This window comes from Papio anubis, chromosome 1 (assembly GCF_008728515.1).
Source record: "Papio anubis isolate 15944 chromosome 1, Panubis1.0, whole genome shotgun sequence".
NCBI lineage: Eukaryota > Metazoa > Chordata > Mammalia > Primates > Cercopithecidae > Papio > Papio anubis.
The window spans coordinates 182,868,545-182,878,802 of record NC_044976.1 but is presented as its reverse complement, the minus strand read 5'-3'; the positions used below and the strand labels follow the sequence as shown (position 1 = coordinate 182,878,802).

The 10,258-nt window shown below is 44.5% G+C and overlaps 1 protein-coding gene across 10 annotated transcripts in view; it reads right to left on the bottom strand.

Annotated features, from left to right (window-relative positions):
• Positions 1-82: 82 nt before the first annotated feature.
• ABL2 (ABL proto-oncogene 2, non-receptor tyrosine kinase) overlaps positions 83-10,258 on the bottom strand; it is a 127,516-nt gene continuing 117,340 nt past the window's right edge. For 4 of the 10 annotated variants that reach the window (XM_017951843.3, XM_003893462.4, XM_017951844.3 and 1 more), the window contains 2 exons: positions 9,649-9,882; positions 83-9,339 (listed from right to left, as the gene is read on the bottom strand). In XM_017951843.3, coding sequence (XP_017807332.1) covers positions 8,159-9,339; positions 9,649-9,882 — 1,415 coding nt within the window. In that variant the 3' untranslated portion in view covers positions 83-8,158. Of the gene's footprint in view, positions 9,883-10,258 lie in introns of all 10 variants that reach the window. The other 6 variants (XM_017951833.2, XM_017951837.3, XM_009192531.4 and 3 more) reach the window with 3 other exon arrangements.

The following is a 10,258-nucleotide window of genomic DNA, read 5'->3' as shown; positions in this document are numbered from 1 at the left end:
GTATTACGTAGAGAGAAAGAAATGCTGCTTAGATTCCCTGTCAACTGAAATCATGGGAGAAACACTCCAATCTCCAGCCTACTTTGCAAATAAAATATTGCAACCTTTATTTAAAACAAAACACAACTTGGCAAACCTTGTGAGAAGACAGAGAGAGCAGTCCCTTTCAAGGGCCTCATTTATTTACATCAAGTTTAACACTGTTAGCAGTTCACAGTCAGACAACAGAGGGAGAGAATTAAATTAGAAAAACAACGGAAAATATATTACAACAACAATGAAGAACAAATACCTGACAACACTGGTAGCGTGGCCCACGACTGATGTGTTTTTAGTTAAAATCCCACGTTGTCTCACTATGTCCCCTTAGCAATGCACACAGTGCCCGATGCTCCAAACCCCACTCTCTGTGCACCACATACACACCTGCAGGGCGGGACCTTTGGTATAAATGTTCAACGAGTTTTAAAGAATCTGAATCCGCATGTTTTGGGACAAAGCTCTGTCAACCACCATGAAATGTTTAAACTTATTTTTACTAAGCAAGCATAAAACTGGGGTTTGTCCAGTGACAGTCATTAGAGAATCAGACTGCAGAGAAGGAAAAGTGCAGAGTCTGGGAGGAGATGGGGGTTCTGAGTATGCATCAACAGCTAAGTCAGCCTGTTCACAGTCAACACACCAACCACACCACCGCTGTTCACCCAAGGAAAGATCTGAGTGATTCCTCTTTTACTTACTCCCCCTTTCTTAATGGGCACGACGGCAGTGCATGTGCACTTACGGACACAAACGCATACCAGCTATACAGATCTGAGATGAGAGGGTTTTCAAACATATGCCCTAAAGAACCATACAATGAGTATCTCATTGTTCCTTTCTAGTTTCTGAATACTAATTGACAATCATCCTAATCATGGTGATTTCTCAAGATCTCAATAAATTCCTCTCAAAACATAATGGAGTCCAAGTGGCCACAGTGAAAAATTGCTGTCAAATGGAGGAGAGCTGGTTTCTCCAGCCCTCATCTACCAGAAGCATCTCTGTCTCCTGGCCTTCTTGCCACTCACAATACCTGGTATGGTACTTCTGAATCATGCAGAACAGTATCTGAGGTTTACTGTTGATGACCCTAAAGCGTTCCTAGTCCTGCAATACCTTCTAAAACAATAAATTTGCATATTTTTTGTTGTGCTATAATTGCTGAAAATTAAGTATACATACATGTGAACATTTAAGTCCCATTCTCCAGCTAAAGTTGATGGTGCCTAATTACATGATTTAAAACTCCCGCTCTGAGATTCAGAAGCAAATCTAAGCAAGTTCCGACTATACAAACTCCCTATATTTCCTTTCATAAAGCCTGCTAGCATTCCACAGTTTGCCTCTAGCGTGTCCTAAAAGGTTACTTAGCATGCTCGGAGACCCCAGCTTCTAAGGGTTCAGCTCAGTAGCCTGGAGTGACAAGGAGGACCCTGAAAATCTGCTGATGTGAGTACAATGATGAACAAAGAATCTTCCAGAACAGACACAGATGACATGTATCACAATTCTGCTCCAGATATGGGGTGGTCTGAGGACAGTGCTGTGCCTGGCCTTTCCCCTTCAACATGCCAGCTGCTCCCTCTGAGTGAACAGGGCTTTGCTACTCTGCTCAGGGTAAAAGGTAAGATTTTTCTAGGAGAGGTAAACAATTTCAAAGTTAGAGATGTACATGGGGATGAAGAAGTAAGTGCACTTGGAGGGAAGGGTCCAGTGAGGCCTCGCAGGTGGGCTTGAGAAACGCAGCCATTGCTGAGTGAGCACTCTCAGGAAACCACTTCAAGTGGGGGATTCTCACAGATGGAGGCTCTGGCCACTGCCACCTGAGAAGCTCGTGTCTACCAGTTCTCGTTCAATAATCATGCAAAATCAACCCAGCTGACGAGTTTTTCCTCTGTAAGACTCATGAAACCTATCTTTGAAGGCACAAATCTCCAAGGGTGGCCTCTCAGCAGTTTCTGCCATTCCAAGTCAGCTTTCAATCATGATCTACCACAAGGCCTCCTTACCTGGGGAGGAGTATGGGATCTTTTTATCCTGATCCCACAGGGTGAAGTCTTCCCTAATTTCCTGTCCTTTGGATCTAGGATATTGAGTCAGAAATGAAGGTATCATCTTGTTTTTGTTTTTTCTTGATGTGTCTCACTCTGTCACTTAGGCTGGAGTGCAGCGGCGCAATCTCAGCTCACTGCAACCTCCGCCTCCTGGGTTCAAGCAATTCTTCTGCGTCAGCCTTGGGAGTAACTGGGATTACAGGCGTGTACTACCATACCTGGCTAATTTTTACATTTTTAGTAGAGATGGCGTTTCGCCATGTTGGCCAGGCTGGTCTCAAACTCCTGACCTCAAGTGATCCGACCATCTTGGTCTCCCAAATTGCTGGGATTACAGGCATGAGCCACCAAGCCCGGCCAAAAGATATCATCTTGTACATACTCAAGATAGAATACATACCTCACAGAGGTGGCATGAAAAGCAGAAATTCATCCTTGTGGACATTGCAATAAACTTCCCAAAAGACAGGCTGGACTAGGAGTCTGGGGGTGAGCGCTCCGGAGCAGGTGCGGCCCGCCCACAGCCCTGAATCCTACCCACACTTCCCAGTAAGAGAGGAGCACAGGGAATGACAGTGAAGTTCAAGTGAACCACCGTTGTGCTGAACAGAGCAAGTAACAATAACGATTACTACTGGCTTGCTGGGGCGGGGCGGGGGCGGGGGCGGGAAGCAAGCCTTGCAAAAGTCTAGTAGTTGGAAAACCGGAACTCTATCCAAATGATATAGATATCCTGACTGTTAAGAGTGGGAGACGTTTCAGAAGTTCTCACATACTCCTACGGATTCCAGACTGAAGCAGGCATTTACAAAGGAAGTGAGCTACTACTGGCTCGATATAAGCTAAGACAGAGATACAAACCGCTGAAGCCTATCAATACTTAAGCCAGAGACCCACCTACAAAAAGAGGATTGGTCATAGCAGATCCTTAGGGCACAGAGATGAACCCCAAATCCAGGGGGAACAATTTAATGCAAGACGATGAAACTCAAAAATCAAGAACAAAAATACAGATAACCCCGTCAACCCAATATGAACTCCTGGTAGGGGCACAGCCTGATAATAACAATGACATCAGTAGCAAAATGGAAGGGAGCAGGAGGGGTCATCATGAAATGTAACTATCATTCAAAAGTGGACACCAATGCAATTTCCTTTCAAGTATTTTATAATAGGTGAATTAAATTCAGCTACTCTTTATAGAAAAAGAAAAAAAAAAGATAGATGACAAATGTCAATGTCATTTATAACTGGTAGGAAATCCTAGAAAAGTAATTCCCAGAGTGCACTGGTTTTATGGCCATCCACTTCCCCCTGTAAACCTAACAATACTATGCAGGCCATAGGTTAAAAAAGACACTGTCAACATCAACAGATAACAAGTCTGCTCCCACCACATTTAGGATAAATGGCCAAGCATATAGTGGACAAATGGAGAAGAGGGCCTCATCCTTCTTGAGTCAAGGTCCCTGGAAGAGCTTCTGTGTTCTGGAGTGAGTACACATTCTTACTTTTTAAAGATCGGAATTAAACCAAAAAGTTGGTCCCTAGTTCCCTGAAGTAATTCAGCTCTGAACTACAACTTTAGCAAAACACTTGCTACACCTGCTCATATTCGTTAAGCAGTTTCATATTTCTAACTGTGATACAGGACAGAGGTGATTCTTACATATCTGCATTTTCAGGTCCCCCACAGGGTCCATCCACATTGAATCAACTGTCTTATCTTTTAAACAGACAATACTACCACCTTATAGTTATATTACAGTTGATATTTTCTCAAAGTGCTCTCATATACATTATCTCATAGTTATTAAAACAATGTGAACAATAAAGTTTTTTTAAGAAAAAGGAATGTAGGACTAACTAGGTTTTTTAACAACTCAAGTTGGTTTTCTTTACTACAAAGTGCACATTGCTGTGTTGCTGAGGTCTGTCCAAAAGAATGACCCCATATGATTGTTTAAATGACTGAATTCTACTGAGTGCTTGCTTTGCTCGTGTCCCCATTACTCCACATTCAAATCCCTTAAGGTCAGAGTGTCAGGAGCATGTGCTTTACAAAGTGTGCAACACCACACAGGCTGATTGTCATTCTGAGCCACTTTTTTGCAGTGTCTCACATGGCAGCAGGTATGGTGGAAAGACCCCACAACCATAAAGTCAAGAGACTTGAATTCGAGTCCTGGCTCTGCCACTAATTAACTGTTGAGACAATGGGCAAGTTACTGAACCATCTTCTGCTAGTTTCTTAATCTATAAAGAAAAGGGTTGGGGTACTAATAGTTTTCAGATAGCAGTGGGTGTTTGAAACACCTGGTGAGATCACTGGAGAATACACTGGCCGAGACCCCAGTCCACTGGGAATTCTGTGGAGTGGGGCTATTCCGTCAGTTTGGTTTTTTTCCCCCCCTAGGGGATCCTGCTGTGCATCCCTAGACTGGGTGTTAATAATAGTAGTAGCAGTTTAACATTTATAGAGTGTGCTCATTGTGTGCCAGGCACTTGAGCTAAGTATCTTACAAATATCATCTCATTTAATCCTTACAACAACCCTGAGGTAGTTACTATTATTATCCCTGTTTTACAATGAGGAAACTGAGGCTCCCAAGGTTAAATGACTTGCCTTTTAGACCGGCATTAGAGCCTAAACACTAAACCACTATCTATACTGCATCCTTTAAACTCAAAATCTCCATGACTTTAGTTAAACAAAAATGGGCAGTGCCTTAGCAAAGTCAGCATGCTTTATTACCTGGGAAATATTTTACTGGCCAACTTTCAGTTGAATCCTAAGAAACTCTCCATCTAATTTAAATCCTAAAATGCTGCTGGTAAAGGGTCTCCACTGTAATGACCTCTACGTACAGAGGTCATCTAGAAAAACACTGAATGAGTTTCTTAGGGCCAAATTTTTTAAGGCTAATCTCTGAAAATCATGATAGAAGTCTACAGGAAAATATATACATTTAAATTTTACACAAAGCCTTTTAAGAAAATACTTTAGGTAAAGCACAATCAAGATGTATTCAACACAAATCACGGCATTTTAAAGTAGGAAATCTAAACTGAAATAATATTATCTGTACATGAAAGGAATCAAGCAGTGGCAGCCCAAAGGCATGCATCCAGATACACAGCATAACCACGTTAGAAAATTGTCAATGCTTTGTACGTGGGCCTTTTCTCACTGCTTTTAGAATAGCTAAAATTAAACTACACTTTTAGTTTCTAGAAGCAGTTTTCTCTGCTTTGGATTCAAACCTTTTAATTTACATAAGGGTTTGTGTTTAAGCTGGTCCTTTTCAAGTAGAAAAAGGAAAAACCTAAATTATGCTTGTACAGTAAGTTGACAGTGCCTCTTTAACCTGAACCTTGAGCCCTCAACCCCTGAAGTTACATAGTTCAAGCATCATGTGGACGGGGTGTGCTCCAACAGTCAATGCCACTCTTGACAGTGTTGACAAAAATCAATTCCATTTATGTATTGCGCACCCACTGTAGGCAAGACAGAGCTAGGTGCTGCCCCTGAGTAAGACACAGCCCCCACCCCTACCCTTCAGATGGTTGTTGGGCGAGAAAACCAGGGAGCCTACATACACTCAGTAGTGTTTCTCCAAGGCTTATTTCCAGAACTCTCAAGGGAAAATAGAGCCCTTGCTTAAAAAACAAAGAACAAAAAAACCCTGAAAAACAATTATAATCCCTTAACTTGCATCCCACAACAACAGGGATAAACCTAAAAAGCAGCATAATAATATTCTGAAGTTTTAGCTTTCCCATCCTCGACCTTAAAAGGCTAACTGCTAAAACGAGTTCTTCAAGTTTATGGACAAGTATGATGAGCGAGAATGGCAGGAAAGAAGGTGGGAAAAGGACGGCTGGTTTTCACATCTGAGTTCTCTTCCAACCACTACGAGGAGATGAACCTGATCACTAGCTGCCTGTGCTGCAGCTGCAGGCGACGTACTGCGGGGATCACCCAACACCTGCCAGGAATGCCCAGCACTGCTTGTCTCCTCCAATCTTCTTAACCTGGGCCTCCTTTGGAGCAGCAATGGTAAGAATCAAGGTTTCCTTTCTTTCCAATGAAAACTCAATTTTGTTCTTGGTCAAAAATGCCAAACTCAATTCAAAACATAGTTTCCCCCTTAGTATTCCAGCCCAATTAATATAATCGCAGCAATTCTTAATTTCATTAATATTTTCTACTCAGCAAATAAGAGAATGAAAAACCATTCAGCATGACAACACTGCACTGAAAGAGCTTTCCAGAGAGGCTCTCAAAGGGATAGCTGTACACTTATTTGCAACACCCTTGAGAACATGCACTATTACCTTAATTGAACAGATTAAGAGATGGGGCTGTGGTTTGACACTGTATCAGTGACAGAGCCAGGAAGAAAACTCACTGCTCAATGTTGAATTCCTATCTTCCTAAGCTAATATTCCTTTGAGAGAACAAAATAAAAATACGTGTGTATTGAGCTCTCCTTGGGGAGGATGGGGGAAGTATTCATAAAGCTCTAAAAAGAGAATGAAGCAGTAATTGGAATTAGACCCAATACCAAGAACATTAATAATACCTAACTCATTAGATTCACTTCCATGCCATCCTAATTAGCTTCCACAATTATAACTAAGTAGGGAAGGAAAAGGCCTATTTTTCAAGGGCAAAACATATTTAAGGATTAAGTCATTAGGTTCCCAGGGTCTAACTGGTGCTCCCTGAAAATGACTACTCTTCAATTATGCATTCTTAAAATAGAAGTGAAATGACAAAATAAATAAAGAATATTCCCAATAAGATCTGTACAAATAAGCACAATGATTGGGTGGCGGGTAGGGAGGAATATGTGAGAGAAGAAAAGCACGTGAGAATAACATGGGGGTGATTCACTTCAAATCCACACAGAGGAGAATGCCTCTCCCTATTCTCTACCTAGATTGGGCTTAAGGTGATAAGGGAGGGGAAAGGTAGAGAAACAGCCATTAGGACCAAGCCAGCTTTTCCTCTCAGTCACAGGCCACCGGGTTTCAAGAAAAGACCATCTCCCTGGTATTTTAGTTAATAAAGAAAAATACACAGCTGCTCAAGTCCTTGGCCAGTATGTCAGTATGCAGGGGAACTGTATCCCAACAGGATTCATTCCCTTGTGAGAATCTGTAGGGACTACTATTTTCAAAATCAACACTGCTTAATGCTCTGAATGCTACCAGGAATAAAGGAAGACAGCCTGCCCAGCAAAAGACAGAGAAGAACCACTAGGGAGACCCCTGTACTTATGGTTTACAGATAGCCACCAACAAGCAGGAAGCCGATCCTGGTCCATTATGAAATAATATACCAGACTGGGAGAAGTGACTTCTGCTAATCTGTGTAAGATTTCAGAAGGTTTTCAATCCCCTGCTTCAACTTTCCAGCATTCTTTACTTCCTGCACTAATACACCAGCGGAAAACAGGACAGAGGCATTCAGATAGGGCCACATTTCCCAGTTTTGTGTTGTAGTGCTTTGATTTGCAGTTCTTATTACAGCAGCAATGGCCTTGTGGAAGCAAGCAAGGCTAACATCTGCTTCCAACAGTCCTGAACAAAAATTTCTCTGGGTATATTCCCAGCTTTCCTTTCTTCTGTCCCACCAAATTCATTAGGTAAATTGGAGCATAATCACCATTGGTACCTACCAGAGCCCCAGGTCTGGGTGCAGCTGCTGCGGTCTTGCTGAGAGCAGCCCTGCCTAGCACCTCCCAGCATCCCAGGTAGGGATGGGCTGCATTGCCTTCCTTATGACATACACATGTTCCCTATTTTCCAGTGCAGTTTCCAACCCTGTCCACGACTGCCTCGCCCCCACTTAATTTACCTCTCCTATACTTATGTGGTTTGCTTCTTATTTTTGAGATGAAACTGTAAACGTGAGAACTCAGGGATCTGAGGTACTTCACATAAACACACTCAAGTATGAGTCTTTCATTTTCTGAAAACAAGAACACAGGAAAACAAGTCCCTTTCCCTCTCCCCTCAGAAATGTGTGCATTTTCCCACCAGGCTAACAGTGGCTACCTCTGCACCACATCACTGATTTCCTGTACACATGACAATAAGTTATTAAGGACAGGGTTTGCCCCGGGCACACCAGCAGCTGCTGAAGACACCTGTAGCTCCTGCAGGCTTAGTTCCAGTTTGCTCACAGCCTCTCGGAAGGCAAATTTGTTGCGAGTCTGAGGGATGCAGTCCACATAGCCTGAGCAGTAGTCGAGCAGCTGGTGTCCAGTGTCTACCAGCTGGCTGTTGGGCACAGGTTCCGTGATTGCACTGGACAGTAGGTCAGCACATTCCAGCAGGGCCTCTTTGCTGATTTTGTCTGCTGAGATTTTCTCAGCGGCCTGTTTGGTTTTTCTCAGAGCCACTTTAGTACCTGCTGTGCCGTTGGCCATTTTGGCTGGCGAGATGGACGATGTGGGCAGAGGCACTTGAGGTGGAGGCATCACTGGCCTCCCAGCTTTCCCACTGACGGGCACTGCACCCAGAGCTGCCTTCTTTCCTCCTTCCTGTGTTTCTGACGTGGACTGTCCTGCAGTCGGGGCAGTCGGCTCTTCTGTAGGGTCTGAGCAGATGGACGGATGCTGCAGTAGTCTCATCACTGGTGGTGGGGGTGGGGCACACTTTGGTTTTACCCGTCGGGGTCGGTCCTTGTCTCCAGAGGATGTGACCTGATGCTCAGATAAGAGCTTGAATTTATTCCCCTGAGAGTCTGTGCCAATGAGCTGCACGTCAGCTGGAGTGTGTTTCAGAGTGGGTGAGATAAGGACTGGCACTTTGTGGTTGTGAGTGGTTGGGAGGACGGGGGCAGCCTTGGCTGGAGAAGGCCAGCCTGGCTGCTCTCCATCCTCTAGAACTCCAGCCATCCCAAGTCGTGCCCCACCATTCTTCTCTTTGCCCTTGGGGGCAGCTGCCACTCCAGCCATTCCCACCCCTGGAGGGTCCTTCTCTGTAATGGCTAGATCCCCAGAGGGCGTTCTGAGAGGAAGAGCTGTGGCTCCTCTGGGCAATAACTTGGCTTTTGGTCTCTCCCTGCTTGGAGCAGCACCTTCCTCTGATTTTTTTGGAAGCATGTCATTGGCCCTGTCCACATTCTCTTCTGGCTGAGAAGAGGTGGACACTGTCCTTTCCAGCTGGAGTTTGGACCTCTGGCAGTTCCTGGGAAGGGTCATTGCCATCCTATCCTGCTCTGGAAGCCCTGAGGACATGGAAGATGTAGAGTTTGACCTTGGAAAAGGCTTGGAAGTGTCATCACTGGCTGTGGGTTTACCTGCTCGTAAGCCCAGTGTCTTTTTGATTAAGCGTGGTGTAAAGAAGCCTGTGATGCCAGACCACCCACCCCCAGCAGTGCCACTGCCCCCACCCCCACCACCGTCGTCATTACAGAGGTTCCTCTGTGCAAAGCTCCCCCCATAGCACTTGGGTGGCACCAGATTCGCCTCTTGCTGGGCAGGAGTGAAAGAGAACCCATCAGCATGCTGTAGAGAAGCAACAGATGAGAAGTTACCCGTGAGTTCGTATTTCTTATGGGGCTGATTCTCCATTTCTCGGAAGGAGCTGCTGCGTTTGGGGGGTGTGGGAGCATTTCTCTTTTTCATGAAGGAGCTGAAGAAGCCCCCCTTCCTATCCCTGGTGAAGCATGTCTCTTTGGCATCTTCCAAGAGGCTGCTGGGTGACTTGTCTCTTTGCTTTCGAGGCAGTGCTGGGGATCCACTGGAGGCCTGTGCACCTCTGACGAACCCTGATGAGAAATGGCCGATCAGTAACTTAAAAGACAAGAAGTGAATCTATCACATTTGAATTACCAAGGCAGCATTATAAGAGTTTTGTCAGCATTTATCAAGTGTCAGGTGTTGGCAGGACTCAGAGATAAATAATAAATACATTATCATTTCACAGTGACTGGTGTTCCAAATGTGATACGAGTTTTAAAAACTGGGGGAGACAGGGGGCCGGGCACGGCGGCTCACGCCTGTAATCCCAGCACTTTGGGAGGCCAAGGCAGGAGGATCAGGAGGTCAAGAGATCAAGACCATCCTGGCTAACACGGTGAAACTCCATGTCTACTAAAAATACAAAAAATTAGCTGGGCGTGGTGGCAGGCACTTGTAGTCCCA